This window comes from Gorilla gorilla, chromosome 4 (genome assembly GCF_029281585.2).
Source record: "Gorilla gorilla gorilla isolate KB3781 chromosome 4, NHGRI_mGorGor1-v2.1_pri, whole genome shotgun sequence".
Classification (NCBI taxonomy): Eukaryota; Metazoa; Chordata; class Mammalia; order Primates; family Hominidae; genus Gorilla; species Gorilla gorilla.
The window spans coordinates 41,539,206-41,563,932 of NC_073228.2; the positions used below are offsets into that span (position 1 = coordinate 41,539,206).

Here is a 24,727-nt window from a genome sequence, read left to right on the forward strand (position 1 = left end):
AGATGGCAGGGAGCCAGGTCCCATGGGTCTAGTTCTACTCCTTATCTCACACTTTGTCATACTTGGTGATGACACTTCGGGAAGACCTGGCTCCAGGAAGCACGACCCTGAAAGTGTGGGCCAAGGAAGCCAGAGGCAGGGACTACCAGAGGTGACACACTGTCCTGTCACCTGACTCCTTGTCTTGCTACCAACCTGCTCCTCTGCTTGGCATCCCACACATCACTTCCCCAGCTATGTCTGTCTGTCCTCCTGCAGGAGGGCTCTGGCAGCTGGCAGGAGGGGATCTGAGGGCAGGTGGAACATGGGAGGACCTGGATCAGGAGCTGACCTAGCCAAGATCCATCATGGAAGACACAGAGGCACACGGAAGTAGTAGAAATTTGAAGGTTCTTTATTGATTTATTTATTAACCCGTTTTCCAGAAGGTTGCTTGGGCCTGAGAGTCACCTGCAGAGGCGCAAAGCCTCCTCGACATTCTTTATGGGGCTGAGCTCATCAGCCAGGACCATCAGGTCGGTCACCAGGGTGTCCAGCAGCCCACGGACCTGGAAGAACGGGACAACATCACAGGCAGAGTTTACTCTGTGGGAAGCACCTATATATGAACTGTGCTGTGAGAGAATAGCTGGAGAGGGGAAAGAAACCAGTTGTTTGTGAAAGAATTTCACAAGTTCAAAGTTCTTGTGAAATAATTTTTGGTTTTGCAGATTTTTTTTTTTTTTTTTGACAGGATCTCTCTTGTCACCCAGGCTGGAGTCCAGTGGTGTGATCATGGCTCACTGCAGCCTTGACTTCCCTGGCTCAGGTGATTCTCCCATCTCAGCCTCCCAAGTAGCTGGGACTACAGGCGTGCACCACCACACCTGGCTACTTTTTTCTATTTTTTGTAGAGATGGGGTTTCACCACATTGCCCAGCCTAGTCTCGAACTCCTGGGCTCAAGCAATCCACCTGCTTTTGCAGTTTTACTTTTCAAACCAGTCTGGGGAGGTGGCCCTGCACTGGTACCTTTGACATATGGAGATACTAGAGCTAAGATGTTAAAGGGGCAACTCCAGGGAGCCCATGGAGCGGTGCTCATTTAGCCGTTTGGGGTGGGCCTGGGCTCAGCCCCAGTTCTACTCTGGCCTCCTGGAGGCCAATTTTCCTTCCTGTATCATAACAGATCCACAGACTGAAAGGTCTCTGGGACTGACCCCTCCAATGGGGTTGGATCATACAAGCCCAGACAAGTTGATTCTTTTTTTTTTCTGCAGAGATGGGGTCTCCCTGTGTTGTCTAGGCTGATGTCGAACTCCTGGGCTCAAGCAATCCACCTGCCTCAGCCTTCCAAAGTGCTAGGATTACAGGTGTGAGCCACTGGTGCCTGGCCAGCAAGTTGATTCTTTTTTTTTTTTTTTTTTTTTTTTGGAGATAAGAGTCTCACTCTTGTCACCCAAGCTGGAGTGAAATGGCGTGATCTCGGCTCACTGCAACCTCCACTTCCCGGGTTCAAGCGATTATTGTGCCTCAGCCACCCAAGTAGCTGGGACTACAGGTGAGTGTCACCATGCCTGGCTAATTTTTTGAATTTTTAGTAGAAACGGGATCTCACCATGTTGCCCAGGCTGGTCTTGAACTCCTGAGCTCAGGCAATCTGCCCACCTTGGCCTCCCAAAGTGCTGGGATTACAGGCACGAGCCACCGCACCTGGTCTGCAAGTTGATTCTTAATATCAAAGAGCCATGGAAGGGTTGACCCCCATGGGTCCTCAGAGCCCTTTAATTACTTTCTAGACCCCATCAACCATCTGATATCTTAGTGATGTTACCAGTGGCAAATGGAACTTTTGATCAAATGAGATCCAGAGTGTGACCACAATACATGATGTAATCCCAGCTCCCCAGCTATCCACATTAGAGGAAGGCAAGGCGTCACCAATAGACATACTGACATATTGAAAATGGCTTTGTGGACCTCCCCTCCAAAACAAACAACAACAGTAACAAACAAAACGGAAAACCTGGGTGAATTTCTAAGGACCTGCTACTTAAGAACAGATTAGGATGAAGTCTCTCTAGTCCTTCAAAACTCTTACAGTTGATGGGAATGCACCCTGCAGGGTGTTCTCCCAAGGAACGCATCTGCCAGGATGCACCTAACGGGGAGTAAGAAAGAGAAGGGCTTCCTTCCTCTCTGTTCCCCTAGAGTCTGTTCTCCAAAGGGCGGCCAGAGCCATCTTCTAAAGCCTATCAGACCCTATCGCGTTTCTATTCAAAACCTTGTATGACTTCTCATTTCACTCCGAAAAATCCCAAGTCTTCACAATAGCCTGCAAACCATCCCCCACCCCTATGACCTGCTCCCCACTACTGCCCTCTCCCTTCTGGCCCCTCCCTCCTATGGCAGTTGCTCCCCATGCCTGGAGCACTCTTTACTGGACCTCCACTTGGCCACCCTTCCCCTCCCTTCAAATCTTTGTGGGTTGTCACCTCCTCACTGAGGCCTCTGTGCCTCCATTCCCTGCCTGGTCTATCTTCTCTCCCATCGTACTCATCACCTAACATGCTAGGCGCATTCCTTATTCATGAGGCCTGTCTCACACACGAGGATGCCCTTCTTGAAGCAGCTCTGCTTCCACCATGATGGAGTGGGCACTTATTGTCTGCAGACTGAACGGAATGAATAAGGCAGGTGGGAGGCAGGGGAATGGCTGCTGGGCGCTTCCCTTCACCTCACTGTGCAGCCTCTGGGTGTATTTCTCCATGACCAGGGGGTCTATGGGTTCTTGAGAAGGGAGGATGTCAGGGGTAGGGTCTTCCAAAGAAAACCTGTCCCGACTTGCAGATTTTATGACTTTCTTGTCATCCTTTGCCTTGTGCTTCTTGCTGTTGGGACGGTCCTGCTGGGAGAGGGAGACACACATAGCCTTCAGGAGCTCCAGAGGTAGGCCAAGGATGTCCTCAACAGTAGCTCACTGGGAGAGCCTGGGCACATGCCCACCTCCACAGCCCCCACCTCCGCAGCCCCTCCAATCCCCTCCCCAGCCCCACCTGGCCCAGACCACGCCCCAGCATGCCTCTTTCCCGAGCAGCTTGGCTCCTTTCTTGTCTTCTTTGTCTTTGATCCCCAGTTGCTTCTTTTCCTGGGCTGCTCCTTTCCGCTCCTCCTTCCCAGCTTTCCCCACAGGTACCTTCACTTCCATGATAGGAGGTGATTTTTGATCTAAGGGAGGTGGGTGGAAGAAAATATGGCAGGCCCCCAACAGCCTAGTGGATGCTGCAGGTACGTGAGGAGGCTTGAGGGGAGGTGGAAAAGCAAAGGGCGATAGCCTTGAGCCCTGGTAGGCGCGTGGCTTCATGAAACAGGACTGTGGTGCCTGTGTTCTGGTCCCAGCTCTGCCATGCCATGAATGGCCATGGATAAGTCATTTAACTTTGCTGGGATTACTAAACCAAGGTGGTCACTAAGGTAGCTTCTGGGTACCACATCCTGGCAGCCAATAGAAAGGGGTAAGGGGCCTACTCCATGGGCTCAACCTAGCAGAGCTTCCACCAAAGGAGTATGACTGGCCCAGGCACTGCTGCTTGTCCATTCAGAGAGATGAGGAGGGCTATGCAGAGGTGTGGTTGGTTGCACAAGATCTGACCTTGCTCTTCAGGCACATTCAAATAGATGGTCTCCTTCTCAGGCAGGCCCAGCACAGACCTCAGCCACATGGAATGGCCCACCAGGCTGTCAATCACATCTCGCCACAGCTGCAAACTAGAGGGCAAGACATAGTGGAGAAATGCCATCACTCCTCATTTGTCCTTGAACCTGCAGAGGCTTGGGTCCCTCCCTTCAAAGACCCTGGTGCCACGAGCTGCTGTGGAAATGCCACACCCCTGAACAGCCAGCATCCTCACTGTTCCCCGCCAGGGCAAGTGCTTGGAGGGGGTTCTGGCTTGCCTTGGGTGGCAACCAAGAAAAAAATGGCCCAGGACTAGAGTTAGGAGGCCTGCATGAATTCAGTCCTACTTCAGAGGGCTTGAGGCCAGGGCCAGACTTGGGTCCAGTCGCACTGGAGGGGCTGAACCTTGCATGAGACTTCCAGCATAAGGCCCCTGGGGCTTGTCCTGAGGGCCTTAAAAATGACCCCACGCCTATACAAGCAAGTTCCAAACAGGTACAGGGGAGGGTGACAACAGAGAAATGAAGCTTTTATTGGAATCTGCCCCCACTCTTCTTTCTGCCCTCTGGCTTCTCCTTTTTCCATTCCCCTGCTCACTGAGAAGGAACAAGGAAAAAAGGGGAAGAAAAAAAAGATAAGGTGTTTGATCTGCTGTGACTGCTCTCCAGTGAGCAGCAGGCACTGCAGGGTTCCAGAACGTGGAATGTTTGCGGCATGCTCTAGCAACCTGAGCTCAACGGAAGCTCAGACCCCTGGAGTCCCAGGACTGCCTGCCCAGGACCCCTGCAGATGCCACAAAGGGAAGGAGATGGGGCGGCTCTCCTGGCAGGGCACCTACCACATCTGGTGCAGGAGGTTGGACTGCAATGGCCTTGGCTTCTGGCACAGCTCCAGGGCTGCTTTGTTGAGCCTCATCAACGCATCCTCTCTCTGGTTCTCATCAGGGAGCACCATCACTGCCTGGCAGGGTCATGGGCACCATTCTGCACCAGGACACCAAGGCTCTCTGTGTCCTCTAGTGAAGGGCATGGTGATGTGGGGATGGGTGGCAGGGGACCAGGAACCAGGAGGGGATACAGCTATAGAGAGCTGTCTGGGTGCCTTTGGTGGGAGCCAGGGACCCCCCTCAGAAATCTGTACCTATGAACCCCTTCTCCAAGATTTGCCAGGGTCAGAGAGTAGGCCCCCCTCCTGGAATATAGCAGCTTGGGCACCCCAGACAAAAACAGGTAACCCAGCTGGGCACAGTGGCTCACGCCTATAATCCTAGCACTTTGGGAGGCTGAGGTGGGTGGATCACCTGAGGTCAGGTGTTCGAGACCAGCTTGACCAACATGGTGAAACCCCGTCTCTACTAAAAATACAAAATTGGCCTGGCATAGTGGCTCATGCCTGTAACACCAGCACTTTGGGAGGCCAAGGTGGGTGGATCACGAGGTCAGGAGTTTGAGACCAGCCTGGCCAACATAGCGAAACCCCATCTCTACAAAAATACAAAAACTAGCTGGATGTGGTGGCGCATGCCTGTAGTCCCAGCTGCTCGGGAAGGCTGAGGCAGGAGAATCACTTGAACCTGGGAGGCAGAGGTTGCAGTGAGCCAAAATTGCACCACTGCACTCCAGCCTGGGCAACACAGCAAGATTCCATCAAAAAAAAAAATTAGCCAGGTGTGGTGGCACATGCCAGTAATCTCAGCTACCTGGGAGGCTGAGGCAGGAGAATCGCTTGAACCTGGGAGGTGGAGGTTGCAGTGAGCCGAGATTGTGCTATTGCACTCCCGCCTGGGCAACAAGAGCAAAACTTCGTCTCAAAAATAAATAAATAAATAAATAAATAGATAGATAGATAGATAGGTAGATAACCCAAGAGATCACTTTCTCTGGGCTCTCAGGTTTTGTTTCTTTGCCCATAGAGCAAGAGGGGCTGCTGGGGCCTCCCTTGTTGGTTCGAGGCAGGAATATTCTCTACCAATGCCTTCCAGGGTCTTGGAAGCACCTTTCTGAAGTCCTCCAAGAAGAGGTTCCACTCCAGCAGGGGAAGGCCATCCGGCTCCCAGGGGCTCTTGGTGCTGTCCACATCTGGGCTTTGCTCCACCAGGATCTCCTCCATGATGCTCTTCCTCTGAGGACTCTTGGTCCCCACTCTGGCCTTCTGGGACCCGGATTCCCTGAGGGCCTCGTTCTCAGGCCGGGGCACTTGAGTTTTGGAGATGGGGCTCCTAAAGCGTGGTAACAGCTCAGCATTCACAGAGGCCTTCTCTGTGGCTATGGGGCTGACGTGCTCCTTGTCACCTGGCCTGGCCTCCTCAGCCTTGGCGGGCAGGGTCATGTACTGGCGCCACAGTTGGTGCAGGCTTTGCACCACTTGGTGCTCGTAATGCAGCTGCAGCAGAGGATGGGAAGGTATGTGAGGGGGAGGCTGGGGTGCAGGCCTCAGTTTCTTCAATGTAAATAAGGATATAAATAGTACAAGGGCCAGGCACAGTGGCTCAAGCCTGCAATCCCAGTGCTTTGGGAAGCCACGGTAGGAAGATCACTTGAACTCAGGAGTTCAAGACTGGCCTGTATGACATAGAGTGATCCTATCTCTACCAAAAAAAAAAAAAAAGAGAAATTAGCTGAGCATGGTGATGTATGCCTGTAGTCCTAGCTACTTAGGAGGCTGAGGTGGGAGGATCACCTGAGCCAGGGAGTTTGAGGTCACAATGAGCTATGAGTGGGACACTGTACTCTGGCCTGGAGTGTGACAGTATGACATGCTATTTCTTAAAAAAATAAACAAATAAAAATAAGTAGTACCCATCTCATAGGACTGCTGTGAAGAGAGGTGAGTTACTCATGGAAGATGCGCAGAACAGAGCTTGGCACATAAAAGAGTTTGCTATTACTGTCACCTAGGGCAGCAGTCCCCAACCTTTTTGGCACCAGGGACTGGTTTCGTGGAAGACAATTTTTCCACGGATGGCAGGGAGTGGGGGAATGGTTTCAGGATGAAACTTCCACCTCAGATCATCAGGCATTAGTTAGATTCTCATAAGGAGTGTACAATTTCCATCCCTCGCATGCGCAGTTCACAATGGGATTCGTGCTCCTATGAGAATCTAATGCCACCGCTGATCTGACAGGAGGCAGAGCTCAGGCAGTAATGCTGGCTCACCCACTGCTCACCTGCCGCTGTGCGGCCTGCGGGTTGGGGACCCTTGACGCAGGGCACACATGAGGGGGCAGGGGCTGGCGCTGGGCCTCACCTGAGGATTCCTGTGCTGGAACAAGTCTTCCTCGGTGAGATAGGCATCCACAGGTGATGGTGTGCGCTCCGGGGTCAAGACCCCCATCAGCAGCTCCTGCAGCACTTCGCGAACGACGGTGACTGCCTCATGGGCAGTCAGCTTGCTCTGCAAAAGGGAAGGTGGCAGAGGATGGCAGCCCAGGCTATCAAAACCAATGCATCCTTCAGGAAGTTGGAGCCCCCAGGACTTTGTGCCTTCCTAGGGTCTGAGTTCCTGCCATTGTCTCTCTCTCTCTCTCACACACACACACACACACACACACACACACACACACGCCTGTTCTAAGACCTGAAAACCTCTGAGTCTCTCCAGACATCCTTGTTCCCTAAAAATGGATGAAAAGGATCCAGAGGAGGGCCAGTTCCAGTGACAGCTGCTGCTGCCTGGGGCCTGGTGGTCACACAGTTAGCATGTCACCAGATTAGGAAGAAGGGGCAGGGCACATAGTAGGGGTGCTTCTGAGGATGGTGGTGAACCTTCATCAGGCTTCAGTGAGTGTCACAGAAACACGGGAGGGGCGCCTTGTGTGAGACATGGGTCCTACGGTCAATGAGTAAAGCAAGCATGACATTGTCAAAATTACCTCTGATCACCACTGGCTGAGCCCCAAATGAAGGAGCCGGCCTTGTGACTGGGGGCCACAATAAATAAAAAAGCACAGCTTTCCACCAAATCCCAGGATGCATGGCTCAAATGGCCACACTGTGAAACTCACTGCGGACGACAGATTCCAAGCTCCCACCTCACACTCACTCGAGTTGTCAGCTGATTGAGTGGGACGGTGGGCAGACTCATGCTGCTATGTATTAATTAATTATTCTCCCTGGTTTTTTGAAGTCTTGTCGCTTAAATGCAACTCCACTGTGTAGTACCAGACAGCGATGAACAAAACACAGACCAGTGCATAGGGCCACACATTGTACTTTACAGTCTGCCTCTTAAGGCTCAGTCTAATTTCTTTCTAACTCAGTGGGGCCATGCATGGCATTGCTGCAAGCTGCTCCTCGCCTGCCTAGCCAGCGCACACATCTTTTAAATCACAAGCCCTGGGAAGTGTTTGTGGAGCAAGAGTAGTTACCTGTTTGCTAAAAATCCAATTCTCCTCTTAGGCTGGGAGAAATATGATCCCTTCAGTCACTGCCAGGAAGAACACCAGGATACCCTACCTGATGTCCACAGGGGCCATGGTCCTGGGTCCCTTACCTCCAGTACTTTCCTCTCATCCTCAAAAACGTCCTGGGTCAGGGAGACCGCGTGGAGATTGACCTGCAGTATAGCACCTCCTAATAGAGTAGGATGGGTTCGAAACTCCCAAAATTCCCTGAAGACCCCAGCAGTCAAAGACTTGAAGAAGAAGGTAAATGTTTTAATTTCTCCAGGCAGAATCACACCTGAGAGGGACAGAGACCCAAGGTTTTCAACATGCAGGAGCTGGCTGAGCCCCAGGCCTACATGCTCTAACATGCAGTTAACTGAGTCCCAGGCCAGGTGGCTGGCCAACCATCCCAGTTTGCCCAGGGCTGAGAGGTTTCCTGGAATGTGGGAATTTGAGTGCTAAAGTCCCAGGCAAACAGAGACAGCTGGCCATCCTAGCCCCAGGCCTGTGCACCTAGATAACTGAACCCCTAGAACGCTTCTGCTCCCTCGTGGCTCACCTCCCCAGGTTCTCAAGTTCCATCAGTCTCTCAATAGACATGAGTAGTCAGGCCACACATTTCACAGAAGGAATGAGAGGGACAAGGCAGGGAAGCGGGGCTCAAACTTACAGGAGCTGGGCCATAACTAAACTTTGATGTCTCACGGAGGACAAAACCAGCCCCAGACAGGAGCTAGCACATAGGGTGGCTTCTCCCGAGTACCTTCCCGGTTGTCAAAGTAAAATCGCTGCATCCTGTTTTTCTTAAGGTCTTGGAAAGTGTCCGGCTGGTGCTGCCGTCGCCAGTCATACCAAATGGCCACGGTGCCATTATTGACCACAGTCAGTTCTGAGGAGGTTTTCTCACCTTCTAGGGTTTCAAAGGTCAAGTGAGCAGCAATCCCAACCTGCCTCTGGAAGGAGGAGGGACAAGAAATGTCTTTGCTGGAAACCCTGGCCTAGAGTGAACAACTCATCTGGTCTGCCCAGGACTTTTCTGGCTTTAGCACTGCAAGTCTCGTGTCCCAGGCCTCCAGGGCTTGGCCACTGTCACACAGAGTGGTATCCTACTCCAGCGTGGTTGTCTCTGAGGTTACCCTCAACAGCAAGAAGAGAAGATAAAACAAATATATATATATATGTATATATATATATATTTTTTTTTTTTTTTTGAGACAGAGTTTCACTCTTGTCACCTAGGTTGGAGTGCAATGGCGTGATCTCAGCTCACTGCAACCCCCGCCTCCCGGGTTCAAGCGATTCTCCTGCCTCAGCTTTCCAAGTAGCAGGGATTACAGGTGCCCACCACCATGCCCTGCTATTTTGTATTTTTAGTAGAGATGGGGTTTCACCATGCTGGCCAGGGCTGGTCTTGAACTCCTGATGTCAGGTGATCCACCCATGTCAGCCTCCCAAAGTGCTGGGATTACAGGCGTGAGCCTCTGCGCCTGGCCAGATAAAATATATTTTATATCCAATGAACACTTCTATTCCTTAGCATCTGAAGAATATTTTGGAACCTTCTTAGAGCCATACCTACTTGAGTTTGCTTGTTTACATGCTTGGGGGCTGGGTATAAGCCCCAAGTGGCTTATGACACTCTGCAGCCTTGTGATTTTATTCTTGCTCAAGTCAGTGTTGCTGTCACCATTTTCAGACGTGCTGAATGCACGACCAGATAAAAACCCAAACAGGAGACTGTGCAGGCTGCTGGTAACTGCCAGTCACCTCAGGGCTGCACCCCTGAGGGAGGCTCTCCCAGCAGGTGTGGTGGAGGCAGTTTTACCTTGTCCTGTGGATTACTGCCTCTGATCCAGCAAGCTGGCTTCCCACAGAACAGCAGAGAAGGGCCGAGAATAGGCATGGAGACATCAGAGGAACTGGCCAATGTGCCTCTGTAAGAAAAGCCAATGACTTATTTTCTCTTAGGCTGCCACAGTCATGCCATGTGGAACCCCACAGAAACGGTCACCAGGAAGCCTAGAAACACAACCAGCTCCACCCTGCAATGGAGTATGATCAACTCCACTCCCGCGCAGCTTCCTCGTGACCCATTGCTGTAGATGGGAGGTTCTTAGAAACACACAGACTCTTTAAGCCCTCTTGCCAGAGCCATTCACAGTACACAGAAATACATAGACTCTCCATGCCAGAGGCATTCAAGATGCATAGCAGTGGGAGGGTCTAGAGAGAGCCCTCACTTGACCAGCAAGGGAATGTCTGGGAAATCACCATTAGGAGTTGGTTGTTGGAAAGGAGCAGATGGCAATAGGAAAGCCAGCACAGCTGCTGGAATGGGTTCAAGGAGTGGGTGGCAACCACTGGACAGAAGCTAGGCTAGAGGCACCCTGATCTCAGGGAGGGAAGCCCGCTCTTTAATACTGGTAGGTGCTGGAGAACTCTTCAGCCTCTCTCCCTAGGGTTCAGGCTGCACTCACAAGTATGTTGTGTCTTCAGAGGAGCTTCCCTGACTTCTTTCAAACACTGTGTAGTCTTCCACAGTAACAGCCGAGAAGGGCCGCCCTTTGCCCACCACCTCCAGGCCATCAATATCCTCCGAGAGATGGAGAAAGGTAAGATGAGCTGACTGAAGACAGGCACCGCCCCAAGGGGCTTCTGACTGGGGCATGGAGGCCATACCAACCTGCTGGCTGAAATCCAGCTCTTCCATGATTCTCTGCAGCTCCTTGCGTCGGTAGATCAGAAACAGACTCCGATCCCAGGTGTAGCGGTATGAAGCGTCCCTCTGGGCTGGTAATCCTAGCATGAGGTCCAAGGACCCTCAGCACAGGCTGCTGCCATGTCCCCTTGCTCACCCACTTCTCAAGGGCTCTGAGAGTGCCTATCCCAACACCATTTCTAGGAAGGACGAAAAATACAGCTTCCCTGCGGCAGCTAGACTCCCGTTCTCCTGTCCTATACCTCCTCAGCAGCCCTACACAAGACTCCTGCAAAATTAGCTTCCAAATAGCCAAATCTTTGGATTATAATAAAAATAATAACAGCAGCTACCTTTTATTGAGTGCTTAACAATGAGCCAGAACCTCTTAATACATTTCATATCTCATTTAGCCCTATCGCAACCCTGTGCATATTTTACAGATGAGGAAACTACAGGCCAAAGGGGTTCAACCACTCTGGGGTTCACTAACATGACACAGCTGGGACCTGAACCCAGGCAGCCTGGCAGGCTCTAAAGCAGTGCTGCTCAAGAGAGACAGAATGCAAACCACAAACACAAGCCACACGTGTCACTGAAAGTTTTCTAGATGCGACACTGAAAAAGGAAAAAAGAAACAGGTAGGATTCATTTTAGTAATATAGTTTGTTTGTTTATTTATTTATTTATTTATTTATTTATTTTAAGACAGAGTTTTGCTCTTGTTGCCCAGGCTGGAGTGCAATGGCATGATCTTGGCTCACTGCAACCTCCACCTCCCAGATTCAAGCAATTCTCCTGCCTCAGCCTCCCAAGTAGTTGGGATTATAGGCGCACACCACCATGCCCAGCTAATTTTTGTATTTTTAGTAGAGACGGGGTTTCACCATGTTGGCCAGGCTGGTTTTGAACTTCTGACCTCAAGTGATCTATCTGCCGTAGCCTCCCAAAGTGCTGGGATTATAGGCATGAGCCACTGTGCCCGGCCTCATTTTAGTAATATAGTTTATTTAATTCAGTATATCAAAAATATTGTCATTTTGACATGTAATCAATATAAAAATGATTAATAAAATATATTGTTTTCACACTAAAGCCAGTGTCCAGTTGACAGTGACAGCACTTCTCAAGGCAGGGCAGCCACGATCCAGGCGCTCACCAGCGGCATGCGGCTCAAGGCTCCACACTGGACGGCAGCTCTACGGCCACACTCCAGTTTCCTGGCTCTCTCACCATTTTACTGAAGAAAAGCAAGAGGGAGCCAGACTTCAGGAAGACTCTGGGACTTGCCTAAGACCACAGAGAACCACAGAGAAACAGACCCTGGGCCTGTTTCACTGTAGAGCTATGACTGGCCACTTCCACACTACCCTGCCTCCGGGCCAGGCACAAGATGCTAGCTGGCTTATAGCCCTGCGCCTCACCTGTCTCCACCCGGATGGAGTGGGGCTTCCTGATGTGAGTGATGGGCTCCATGAGGCCACGCTGAGTTTTTGTCTTGGTCATGACCAGACCTGTCATCTCATCTCCCAAGTATTCCAGTCGACTCCAGAACCCACTGTTCTCCCAGCTCTGGCAAGGAAGGAAAGGTGAGTCAGATTACCAGGACACCTCAGCCAGATGCTGGTGGAGATGTGGGAAGACAAGAGCACCACCACAGGCTACAGATGCTTCCTCTGGGGAATTCATTGCTGCCGTGATTGCAGAACAGAAGCATCCACTGCCGTGTTTTCTGGACACCCTGTTGTCATCTTTACCTGCCCCCAGCCAGATGGTGTGGGTTGGCACAGGTACTGCACTGGTCTACCAGAAAAAAAGGTGGGGGACTCTTCAACCTCTCTCCTTAGGGTGTAGGCTCCACTCAGCCTAAGCTCCTAGGAGACAAACACTAAGACTACTCTAATAACTTGCTACCTGTGTGGCCACCACAGGCTGAATAACTTTACTGACTAATCATATAATTTAGCAAAGGCCTTGAGGGCTTAATGATGTTTTGCAATGGATAGGTTTTTTCTCCCCAGCTGTGCCACCTGAGATCAGCATCCCTGTGTCCAGACACCTGCCCCTGCCCCCCTCCTCCGTGGACCCCCCCTGCCCCCGGGCACTTAGGACAGGTGGCCTCACTTTCCTATCACGCCGGGTTGGAAGTGTGCAGTCAATGAGCTCCCGCTCCTCCTGGATCCGTCTGTAGGTCTCCCCAGTGTGCATGAGCAGCTCACTCACTGGCTTCTTTAGGTGTTCTAGAGAGAGAGGCAAGATTGCCGCCACTCTGCCGAACCAGAACAAACAGGGGCCTTGGCAGTCTGCATCAGGCAGCCTCCCTCACAGGGCTGATTTCAGGATCCACTGAAGCTTCAGAGTGAGACACTCTTGGGAGTGAACAGCACAAATGTGGTCAGCCCAAGGCCAGGCTCTGGAGGAGAGCAAACAACCCAGCAGAGCCTTGCTGCCAGATGGAGGCCGGGCGGGAGCCCTGTCTGCTCTGCTCACCGCTGAGGGCTTCCTGCTGCTTCTTCCGCAGGGCTGTGTTACGCTGCCAGTTTTTCAGAAAGTTGTGCTGAGGAGGTGGGGCCCAGGGAGGTCTCTTCTCTTCTTTTGGGGCTTTTTGCTTTGACTCTCCTTCAGCAGAGATGAGGGTCATCAGACAGGGTGAGGTAGGTATCCGCTCAGCCAGCTGAAAAGTACAACATAGGTATGTGGAGGGCAGTGAGAAGGCTCTGGGTGGGGCTGAGCACACATTTCCCGAGGCCTAAACCCGTGCTGTTATCCCACTGCGCTGAGTCCCTCCTCTTCAGGACTCCAGAGTAGCCAGTGACAGAAAATAAATCCCAGAACCAGGGGGCCCTGAAAGCAGCTGTCAGTCCACTCTCCCCCAGAAAGGGAACTTCTGTTTCAAGATTGGGGTCAACATCTAGTGTATTTGTCCTCACAACTGATGTTGATTGACACCTTCACCCATGTGTAAATGGAAGCATTCTTACAGGGCCCCAGGCCCCTTAGCGCCTGACCAATCAGAGTCAGCCTGGAACCAGGGAAGCAAGGGGAAGAGACAGGTGAAGCACTGCATGATGGGAAGGCTGGAAAGATACAGAATCTTCCCGTGGCCCAGGAAGCAGTGGGAAGCCACCTTCCTCCACCACGTGGACTGAGGAGGGCAGGCCAGTCTCCAGAGAAGGGAAAATCAAGACAGTGCACAGAGCAGAGGGAAATGAGGCATGTGGGCCCTGAGTCCTGATGCCTTTTTGGGTGCAGTCTACCCAGACCCAGGTACTCCCGCCTTTGGGTTCCATGAGGCAATCTCTGGAATCCTTACAGTAAATCCCTGACTTCACTGAAGCCAGCTTCAGCTGCCTGAAGTGTCCAACTATTCTGGGAGAGGGTCCCTTATCAACTCAGACTCAAAACCTACAGACTAGACTGTCTCTTTAACCCCAGCCCTGCTTGACTGTGTCAGGTGGAAGACCGAAATGACTTCAGTGACTGCTCTCATCCGGGTAGTTCTGTGCAAACAAACCTGGGTGTTCCCTCGAGCAAGTGCAATTCTCTTAAAATCCTGGAGACTCCCCAAGATGTGGTGGGGCAGGATCTGGTCACTGCCATCGAAGCTGTCACCGGGACCTGGGAGGATAAAAGAAGAAGGGGGAACGAAGCTGTGGGTGGACAACTTTCAAGAGGGCAACTTTCTGATGGAGACTGGGTTTCTCTTGAGGCTGACCCATGAGTTGAAAGACAGTGAAGCCAGGGCTGAGACTGGGTGTACCAGAGTAGTCCAGAGGCTTTGTGGCTTCATCAGGATTCGCAGGACGTGCTACAAGGTGGCAGACCTTCCTCCTAGGATCCATGGGTTTGAGTTTACGGATGATAAATTTCTGGGTGATGACACGTTTATCTTCCTTTTCAGTAAGGCGAGGAATGTGTTGCTAAAAAGAAATAAAACAAAGGAGAATTCCACCTGTGGTGGCAGGAGGAAGAGCACCACCCATCTCTTCTGTTCTAGTTCTGGGTGGAGTTCCTGAAGGCTGACAGATCTGTTTCTTCAGCTCTGTCCATATGTTCTGTCAAGGAAATGCCTGTGTAACAGATATGTGACTTAGTAATATCCTGGAGGGAAAAAAAAGAACATCTTATGCCTCCAGACAGTTTGGGTGAGAGGTGGCTGACTCTCCCAGGTAAAACATGGGGTTAGGGTTTAGGAGCTTTACCCAGAGCTGTACCTTGGCTCCTTAAACTCATCCTCCGGTCTGTGAAATGGGAATGATGGCACCTACCTCTATGGGAAGCAAGATACCTCATCATCTCATTTCCCCTGTGGTTCTATATGAATCTCAGAAATGTTAAAACAGACAACACAGTGAATTCCTTAAGGTGGTAAAGTGAAAAGAATCTGTGTTCAGTGGGTTTTTCCATGGAGTTAGACAGTCCCCAAGAGTAGGGAGACGGTGGGAAGACAGTGGACATGGCTGGTGTTCTAGACCACTCAGGCTGCTGGCAGGGAAACGTTTCTATGGTAAGGGAAGCTTGGGCTTCATCCTCACCTCCTTCAAGTCTTCCTTCTTAATGGCCAAGGCAAGAATGTCATCTCCTTGTAGGACATTGCTAACAGGTTCAGGCTCTTCCTGAATTGTGGGTGTGGGTTGTTCAGGTCCCTTTGCCCGCTTCTTTTCTGAAGAGAAGCAGAAAGTTATTAAGTCCTTAAAGAGCTCCTTCTGTATATATCAATATATACATACAAAAATAAAAGTAAAAATATATACTAGACTCCATGGTGGGGGGCAGAGCTGACCAGCTGGATAGATAGCAGAGGCTGCCAAGGTGGCCTGGGTAGCACTTTGCTGGGGCAATGGGAGTTCTCTCTGGAGGGTCCCCCTACCCACAGCCCCTGGCTCACCACAGTGACTAAGAGTTCTGTAGCCAGAATTGAGATCAGAAGATGTTTCGTTTCAGGCCAGGTGTGGTGGCTCATGCCTGTAATCCCAGCACTTTAGGAGGCTGACACAGGAGGATCACTTGAGGCCAGGAGTTCAAGACCAACCTGGCCAACATGGTGAAACCCCGTCCCTACTAAAAATACAAAAATTAGCCAGGTGTGGTGGCCCATGCCTGCAGTCCCAGCTACTCGGGCGGCTGAGGCAGGAGAATCACTTGAGCCCGGGAGGTAGAGGTTGCAGTGAGCTGAGATCGTGTGACTGCACTCTAACCTGGGCAACAGAGCGAGACTCTGTCTCAAAAACAAAACAAAACAAAACAAAAAGATGTTTCATTTCGGGTGCTGTGGTGCAAGCTTGTAATCCCAACACTTTGAGAAGCCAAGGCAGGAGGATTGCTTGGGCCCAGGAGTTCAAGACTAGCCTGGGCAACATAGTTGAGACTCTATCTGTACAAAAAAGATTATTTTTAATATACAAAAAAGATGTTCCATTTCAGGCTATGCTATTTATAAGCTGGACAGTCTTGGGTACACATCACTTAACCTCTCTAGGCCTCAGGCTTTCCATGTGTAGAAAGAGTCAGTTGGACTAAATCAGTGGTTCCCAAGTTATTAGTCCAATGTCTGCCTCAGAATCTTTGGGGGAGTTTTATGAATACAGCTTCCTGACTACTGCATGGAGCCAGGGCCTAGGGAGCTGTACTTTTTTCAACTCCCTAGGTAATTCTGATGCACAGTGGTTTGGGACAACTGAACTAGATGTTTTGCCAGCCTCCTCCAGTGCTGGCACTGATCCATGCTTCTGGGTGAAGGCACTGGGTTTCACAAGACACTGGTTAAAATGCAGAATCTCTGTGGGGGAAGCAGAACATTCACCACTGGCCATTTATTGCATACTATTTCATTTAATAAAGATTGTTTAAGCAGCTTCTACATGCCAGGCACTGTGCTAGGTTCTAGGGATATATGCCAGAGCTTGTCTTTAAAGAGCACATGCCCAATGGGAAACAAGACCGTGAAACAGACTGAGCCAGAGTAACTACAGGAACATGGTGGGGGGAACACCCAGCCCTGAGTCGGCGGGCGTGGGAGGTGGGGGGGTCAGGGAGGGCTTCCTAAGGAAGGGATGTTTAAATAGAGCTGAAGAAGTTGGAGAAAGGAAAGGGCCCTGGGGAACAGGCATTCCAAAGAAAATAACATAAAGAGGCATAGAGGCAAAGAATGGAGCACATCCCTGGAACTCAAAGCATGTGTTTTTAAATAGCTGGAGTGTGGTGAGGTGGGAGGGAAGAGGCAGAGCCCAGAGACAGCAGCAGCAGCCATATCGTGAAGAGCTCAGTGAGCCATGTGAAGGCTTACCCCATGGGCAATGGCATGCCAAGGAATGGATTAAGAGTTGCAAGATCTTGGGAGGCCAAGGCAGGCAGATCGCTTGAGCCCAGGAGTTCAAGACCAGTCTGGGCTCTATAAAAAAAATAAAAAAATTAACCAGGCATGGTAGTACATGCCTGTAGTCCCAACCACTTGGGAGGCTGAGGGGAAGGATAAACTGAGCCCAGGAAGTGAAGGCTGCAGTGAGCCAAGATTGTGCCACTGCACTCCAGCCTGGGTGACAGAACAAGACCCTGTCTCTAAGAAAAAAAAAAAACCTGCAAGACTGAGGATGAGTGTATGAATGTATTTAAGAGTCTGTTGCGGCAGCCACAGCATGACATTGACAACACCCGGGGCAGAAGGGGGTCACAGGTCACTCTCCAGCGAGGACACACTCCCTGCCTTCCTTTCACAGAGGTGGCTTAACAGGATCAAACACATCTCATTTCTCTGGCTGGTCAACCCTGTCATTTTCCCTCTGGTTCAGAATGGTTTGATATAAGGCCCTACATAAAACAATCAAAAGAAAACCTAAGTCCTGAGGCCTTTACGGAGTTTAAAACAAAATTTGGTTTTATCCACTGCTTCTTACAGCACCGTAATCTTTTTAAGAGGCAATACCACGAAAACATAAAGGCAGGTGTTTTGGTTAACAAAATCAAACTTTTTTTTAGGAAATTTCCATAGAGTTGGTGGCCAAAAAAACTCACACCAAAATCATTCCAAACATAGTTCTAAATTCAGCCTGTTGGCCAGGTGCAGTGGCTTACGCTTGTAATCCCAACACTTTGAGAGGCCGAGATGGGAGGATTGCTTGAGGCCAGGAGTTCAAAACCAGCCTGGGCAACACAGGAGAACCTATCCTTAAAAATAATTTTTGTTTTTCTATTAGAAAAAATAATAAATTCAGCCTATCATCCAAGTCTGTTTCTGTAATGGGGTCAGCAGAGGTTTGGAAGTATCTGTCTGTTAAATGCGTGGCTCTGTGCACACACACACACATGCAGGGCTGCCGGCTGAACCCCGAGTTCCAGTCTCATCTGCCGCCATGTGTGGGGATGCAGCCTTGGGCTTTGATTTCTACCTCCCCTCTCCCTTCTACACAAACTCACCAAAGTGGGTGGCACCCTATGAGAATTGAGATCAGCTGAAGGTCTGTTTTTGTAAATATTTTGGTATTATCTGTACTTTCTAGGACATTTGCTTCCTTTATCCATAACCTTGGCTGGGTTGACATCTTTCCAAGTGATTAAACGTCTCCAGATGTGTGTTTTTTACTGGTGGGTGCACAATTACCACGTGTCAATAGAAACTTTCAACACTGCCGAAGATTTTTGGGGGCCAAAGCTCCCATCCCTTCAGTGATAGAGAAGCTAATCTTTCATGTTTGGTTTAGATTGAAATAGTAAAACTCTGGTCTAAGGTTATTCTGAGAAAGTTATCTTTAATGTAGTCCAATAAATGCTCTGTTACTGCATACAGTCAGGGAGTGGTATGTTCTAGTTATTAAAATATTCATTAAAATGATATATACATCTTTTTTTTTTTTTTTTCTTGAGATGGAGTCTCACTCTGTCCCCCAGGCTGGAGTGCAGTGGCGCGATCTCAGCTCACTGCAACCTCCGCCTCCCGGGCTCAAGTGATTCTCCTGCCTCGGCCTCCCGAGTAGCTGGGAATACAAGCATGCGCCACCATGCCCAGCTTTTTTTTTTTTTTTTTTTTTTGAGATGGAGTTTCACTCTTGTTGCCCAGGCTAGAGTATAATGGCGTGATCTTGGCTCACTGCAATCTCTGCCTCCCAGGTTCAAGCGATTCTCCTGCCTCAGCCTCCCAAGTAGCTGGGATTACAGGCATGCACCAACATGCCTGGCTAATTTTTTGTATTTTTAGTAGAGGCTGGGTTTCACCATGTTGGCTAGGCTGGTCTTGAACTCCTGACCTCATATGATCCACCTGCCTCAGCCTCCCAAAGTCCTGGGATTACAGGCATGAGCCACTGCACCCCGCCGCCCAACTATTTTTTGTATGTTTTGTAGAGACAGGGTTTCACCATGTTGGCCAGGCTGGTCTCAAACTCCTGACCTCAGGTGATCTGCCCACCTCGGCCTCCCAAAGTGCTGGGATTACAGGCATGAGCCAGTGCACCCAGGGATATATATGTATCTTAAAGTTAAATTGCTCCTAGAGAGTGCTTACCAAGCCCCTTCTATGTGCTATAAACTACAAAGATGGTATAAAAGGTTAAGATATGGCTCCTTCTCTTGAGGTACTGAAAAATGTGACAGGAACACACACCAATCATAGCTAGAGGAGTTCCTACATTTGCGGTACAGGCAATAGGTTTGGTTAGACATCAAAAAAGGAACAGATCCATGTGGATTACACAGTTCAGGGCTCTGAAGAAGGGTTCAGAGGAACAGCTGCAGAGGTGGCTCCACAGGCTGAGGCAGGCCACGAAGGAGAGGCAAGCTTTGCACAGGTACAGCGGCAAACCAAGATGCTCCAGGTGAAGTCAAAGTCCAAGCAAAGCAAGGGGCAGGGCTGAGCATGGCACGTGAGTGGCACGATAACACAGAAAACTTGCTGGGGGGCCGGGCGCGGTGGCTCACGCCTGTAATCCCAGCACTTTGGGAGGCCGAGGCAGGTGGATCACGAAGTCAGGAGATCGAGACCATCCTGGCTAACACAGTGAAACCCCGTCTCTACTAAAAATACAAAAATATTAGCCAGGCGTGGTGGCAGTCACCTGTAGTCCCAGCTACTCGGGAGGCTGAGGCAGGAGAATGGCGTGAACACGGGAGGCAGAGCTTGCAGTGAGCCGAGTTTGCACCACTGCACTCCAGAGCCTGGGTGACAGAGCAAGACCCCGTCTCAAAAAAAAAAAAAAGAAAACTTGCTGGGGAGGTGGAGAGGTGGTGATGTTGGGGATGAGAGGGAAACCAGGGCATGACAGCTTTGTAAAGCATGGCTCAGGCATCTGATCTTTGGTCCAGGGGAGTGAGTTGATGACAGGTGCATTTCAGAATGATTCATCAGATGAAGAGAGCCAGATGGACCGGAGACGCAGAGGCAAGCTGGGGAGACCAGGGAAGGAAAAGCCCCAGGGATCATTTTAGGACCTGCAGGAAGACTCCACAGGGCTGAGGTATGTCTGACTACTGAGCCTGTACAGGCCCAGCTCTTTCTGGTTCTTTGGTCTGGAATCCCAAGCTGATAGGGCTCCTAGTGAGCCACCCAGCTGACATTTCTCCCTTGATGCTGACAGTGAGGGGTAAAAGAGACCACCCCACTTGCACGGGGTAATCAGTCTCTTGTCGGAGCTGGACCAGAGGGCTGGAAGCAAGGTGCTCAGGTGGGGGTAGGAAGCGAGATGTGGAGCGGGGAAACTATGGAGGGAGAAGAAACCCGGACTCTATTTTTTCTGCTTCTTGTTTTATCTAAGTATTATTCGTTTTTAGTGTTGATTAAAGTCTTTGGGAAATTCTGACCTTAGGGTTGGGCTGGGGGAACCATGGAGGGGCTGTCCCTACTAGGGCAGAGCTTTAATTGGTTGGGGAGGGGAATCTAATATTGCTGGGAGGGTTCTTGGTTTCTTAGCAACAAGACAGCGGTGGGGAGGTGGCGCATAGCAGGAAGGGAGGGTACTAGGACTCAAAAGGGCTCTCAGGTCCCGAGAAACAGGTTTAAGTCACTATTTTTGCTTTCCTTTTTGCTTATGAGTCAGAGACTTTGGAGAAACATCGCACAAGGTTACAAAATGACACTGGGTCGTTAGCTGCCTTGTATGGGGGCTGGGGGAGAGTACTGCTCTACAACATTAGAGGCTCCCGAGATATTTTTAAAAAGATATCTTGCATGCTAAACACTTCATTTTTTTTTCCCTCCTCACTATGGTGCATGTTCTTAACTCAAGGGTTAATTAACAAACTAAATTTTCTGCTTATTAAAAATAAATATGCAGTGAAAAATCTTTCCTTGATTTGTTTACAGCAGTTCAAATCTGATACGATCTCCCAGAAACTATGTGAGCAGGAGGCAGTGGCTGGGAAAGCCCTTGACTGCCCTTGTGAAAGGAGACCAGATATTCCCTCTCTCTCAACTATTAAAAAGTATGTCATGGGCCAGGCACGGTGGCTCATGCCTGTAATCCCAGCACTTTGGGAGGCCAAGGTGGGAGGATCGCTTGAGCCCAGGAGTTTAAGACCAGCCTGGGCAACTTGTCTCTACAAAAAAAAAAAAAAAATTTGCTGGGCATGGTGGTGTGCACCTGTAATACTAGCAACTTGGGAGGCTGAGGCAGGGAGGTTCGCTTGAGCCCAGAAGTTCAAGACTATAGTGACCTATGACTGTACCACGGCACTCCATCCCGGGTGACAGAGCGAGGCCCTGTCTCAAAATACATACATATATATATATATATATATACACACACACACACACATATACATAATATATATAAAATACATACATATATTATATATATAGTATGTCATAAAACAGCATTGGACTTTTTTTTTTTAATAATGGGGGTCTCACTGTGTTGCCCAGTCTGGAATGCAGTGGCTATTCACAGGTGTGATCATAAACTCCTGGCCTGGAACAATCCTCCTGCCACAGCCTCCTGAGCAGCTGAGACTGCAGATGTGCACCACCATGCCCGGCTCAACGTTGGACTTTTATACGTGAAGAAACATAAAGCCATACTGAAAAGCGACTAAGCTCCTGTTAGTTTTCTGAGGGTCCCCTCTCCTCACAATGAGCTTTCACAACTCTGAGGCTGGGTCTCCCCAGGGCCTGCAAGAGCACATCCAAGCTTTCTGACCTAGTACATAAAGCCCTTTCATGGTCTGGCTCCTGACCTACCCACCTGTGCAGTCTCTTCTGGTTCCCACATTTACAGTTCCATAAACTCATGCTGCTTCCCAGACCTAGAGAAGCAAACCTCTCCTTTTTTTTCTTGTCTGCCATAGATGTCACCTTCTTCAGAAGATGTACCCCTACAACCATCCCTGGTCTGGCTCAGGTGCTCTGAGCCCCCTTAAGCCCGATGGGCACCTACATCACAGCATTTGTATTTCTACCTTTGTCAGGTGTTCTACCTTTGTCACCTCCAGGTGTTCATTAGACTGAGTTTCTTGAGGACCAGGGTCACACAGTTAATACCGATACCCTTCTGGTGAGCCACAGTACCACACAAAATCAGCTCTCAGTAAACAAAAATAGGCTGGGCGCAGTGGTCCATGCCTGGAATCCCAGCAGTCTATGAGGCCGGGGCAGGAGGATCGCTTGAGGCCAAGAATTTGACACTAGCTGGGGCAACACAGCGAGAGCCCTGTTTCCACTCACACACACACACACACACACACAAAGAAAAAAAAAGCTAAAAATTAAATTTAAAAATAAATAAATGGAAACAGCCAAAAAAGATCAAAAGGGGGTGGGTTGCAAGTCAGAACATGTCCATGGAAGTCAGTCCGCTATCAGACGCCCTGTGGCTCTCCCAGGTGCAACCAGAAGAAAGCTGTAGAGGGTAGGAAGCAGTCATATCTAGCGATTCTTTCCAGGCTAAAGGAGCTGGATAAGTGTCATCCAGCTGGAAAGTGCACGTGGTAGGAAAAGGCAGTCAAAAAGAGAACTAGCCAAGCAAGGCCTTTCTTCTGGGTTTTTCCAGCAGGAATCCTAAGAGACGCCTGCCCCGCTCCCCCACCCTCCTCTACCAAATAATCCCATCAAGGTGGCTGGTTTCAACACTTCATTCTTTCCTCTTCCCAAGGACCCCAATTCCTGGCCCTTCTACCCTTAAACTCTTTCCTGGCTCTTCTGCACTTCATCCAGTCCGGGGATCCTGCCTCCTGCATGCCACCCTAAGATATGGTTAGAGGTAGCGCAAGGCCATCTCCCCAGCCAGTGGTCCCTGAGGCCCCTCTGTCAGTCTCCCACTTCCTATGTCCCCATCCCCAAGGCCCAGTGCGCTGTAGGCTCTTCCTGCCTTGCCCCCCATCCCTAAGGGTCCTATGCCCAGTACCCCACTTCCCCGTGATCTTTCCTCCATCCCTGGTGCCATCCCCACCCTCCAGGCCCCGTGTCCTGAACTCTTTCCGGGGACCGCTTCCCCTCTCGGGTTCTCCCGAGCGCCCAAGGCAGCCAGCGCCAACCTTTGACATTCTCTGAGGCCTCTAATAATCTGGTCGGAGTTATTCTGAGGCGGGAATCCTTCTTTAGAGACTTCATGGTGCCGCCCGGCACCATGAAACGTTGCCCTGCACCGCCGGCCCAGAGACACCGAGGCTGCGCCGCACCCGCCAGCCAACGGCCGCCACTGCGTCCACAGCAACCGGTGCCCCGCGCGGGGGCGCGCACCCACCGATCAACTTGGGCGGAGACGGCTTGGAAACCTCTTTCTTCATCGGGCCGCGCACGCGCCCGCCGCCGGCGGCTTCAAGAGCGACGGACCCCTAGAAAGCCCTGCGGGCCCGGCCGGTGACGCCACAGGCGGCGCCGACGAGCGCCGTGACGTCACCAGCCGGGCGGGGCGGGGCGGGGCGGGGGACCCGGGCGAGGACCCCCGCCGAGTTGCGGGAGCCGAGGGCTGGGTGGGAGTGGCTGGCTGGTAGGGGTGCATGACCCGCCTCGCCCCGCCCTGCTGCTAGGCCACGGGGGGCGGGTGGGGCGTCGGGGGTGCCAGCCCCTGCTTCCCGCCTTCCTCGACTAAGGCCACGTCCTGTCGAGGGACCTCCCTCTGCCCCCCTCACAGCGGTTCGGGGGGGATCGGGCCTTTCAGGACGTGCTGAAACCCCTTCGTGGCGTACCGTAGGTTTTAGGTGTCCCTGCCTGCCCTCCCCAACTCGCACCAACGCGCCTGGAGACCTCCCGGGTCCACGCTCGCTGCAGCCACTTTGGCCTTTCATCACTTCCCAAACCAGCCAAAACTTTTGCCCTGACTTGGGGCATTCTCACAGTCCTTGGAGATGCTGCCTCTGATTATTTTAAGTTTATAAACGCACCCGCTTTTTTCGCCTTCCCCTGGAGCCCTGACGCATTCTGGGATTATTTTGGTTTTTTGTGTAGTTGCCTATTGTCAAACTGGCTCTCGGAATGTATGAGAGCAGGAGCTGCCTCAGGCCCTGCCCCCAACCCAAAGTTTAGCACTAGTAGTCAGGCAGTAAATTGTACCTCAAATAGTGAAGGGGTTCTAGAGCCAGACAATTGGGTTCTAATCCCAGCTATGTCGGCTTGTTAGCTGTGTGTTCTTGAGCCAATGCCTTGACCTAGAGAGCCAGTTTTCTCTGCTGGGCACAGTGGTTCAGGCCTACAATCCTAGTGCTTTAGAAGGCTGAGGCAGGAGGATTGGTTGAGGCCAGGAGTTCAAAATTGACCTGAGCAACGTAGGGAGACTCCATTCTAAAAAAAAAAAATTTTTTTTTTTTTTTTGAGACGGAGTCTTGCTCTGTGCCCAAGCTGGAGTGCAGTGGTGCTATCTCGGCTCACTGCAACCTCTGCCTCCCAGGTTCAAGCGATTCTCCTGCCTCAGCCTCCTGAGTAGCTGGGATTACAGACGAGTGCCACCATGCCTGGCTAAGTTTTGTATTTTTAGTAGAGATGGGGTTTCACCAGTTGGTCAGGCTGGTCTCGAACTCCTGACCTCGTGATCTGCCCGCCTCGGCCTCCCAAAGTGCTAGGATTACAGGC

At 50.8% G+C, this 24,727-nt stretch overlaps 1 protein-coding gene across 14 annotated transcripts; it reads right to left on the reverse strand.

The window, feature by feature from the left end:
• Window positions 1-373: 373 nt before the first annotated feature.
• Window positions 374-23,680, reverse strand: MYCBPAP (MYCBP associated protein). Of its 14 annotated transcripts, none has more exons than XM_055387664.2 (20): window positions 23,194-23,530; window positions 17,024-17,128; window positions 15,273-15,400; window positions 14,498-14,657; window positions 14,252-14,355; window positions 13,228-13,411; window positions 12,862-12,977; window positions 12,162-12,309; window positions 10,723-10,838; window positions 10,517-10,632; window positions 9,865-9,973; window positions 8,803-8,992; window positions 8,147-8,334; window positions 6,902-7,048; window positions 5,650-6,036; window positions 4,493-4,614; window positions 3,631-3,746; window positions 3,061-3,206; window positions 2,716-2,883; window positions 374-548 (listed from the first exon to the last, which is right to left on the reverse strand). In XM_055387664.2, exons 1-20 carry the CDS (start codon window positions 23,285-23,287, stop codon window positions 447-449), a joined length of 2,946 nt encoding a protein of 981 aa, XP_055243639.2. In that variant the 5' UTR covers window positions 23,288-23,530; the 3' UTR covers window positions 374-446. The 14 variants fall into 14 exon arrangements, 12 of the variants coding, with proteins under 12 accessions (XP_055243639.2, XP_055243648.2, XP_055243638.2 ...); XM_055387673.2 differs by having other exon boundaries at window positions 2,716-2,886; window positions 14,453-14,657; window positions 23,194-23,386; XM_055387663.2 differs by having other exon boundaries at window positions 2,716-2,886; window positions 23,194-23,379.
• Window positions 23,681-24,727: the final 1,047 nt, after the last annotated feature.

Coding starts and splice junctions, on each gene's coding strand:
- MYCBPAP (XM_055387673.2), bottom strand. CDS start 23,287: ATGGTGCCGGGCGGCACCATGAAGTCTCTAAAGAAGGATTCCCGCCTC. Junction 13,412..14,251: donor TTGCTCGAGGGAACACCCAG/GTTTGTTTGCAC, acceptor TGTACTTTTCAG/CTGGCTGAGCGGATACCTAC. Junction 3,747..4,492: donor AACCTCCTGCACCAGATGTG/GTAGGTGCCCTG, acceptor CTTGCCCTCTAG/TTTGCAGCTGTGGCGAGATG.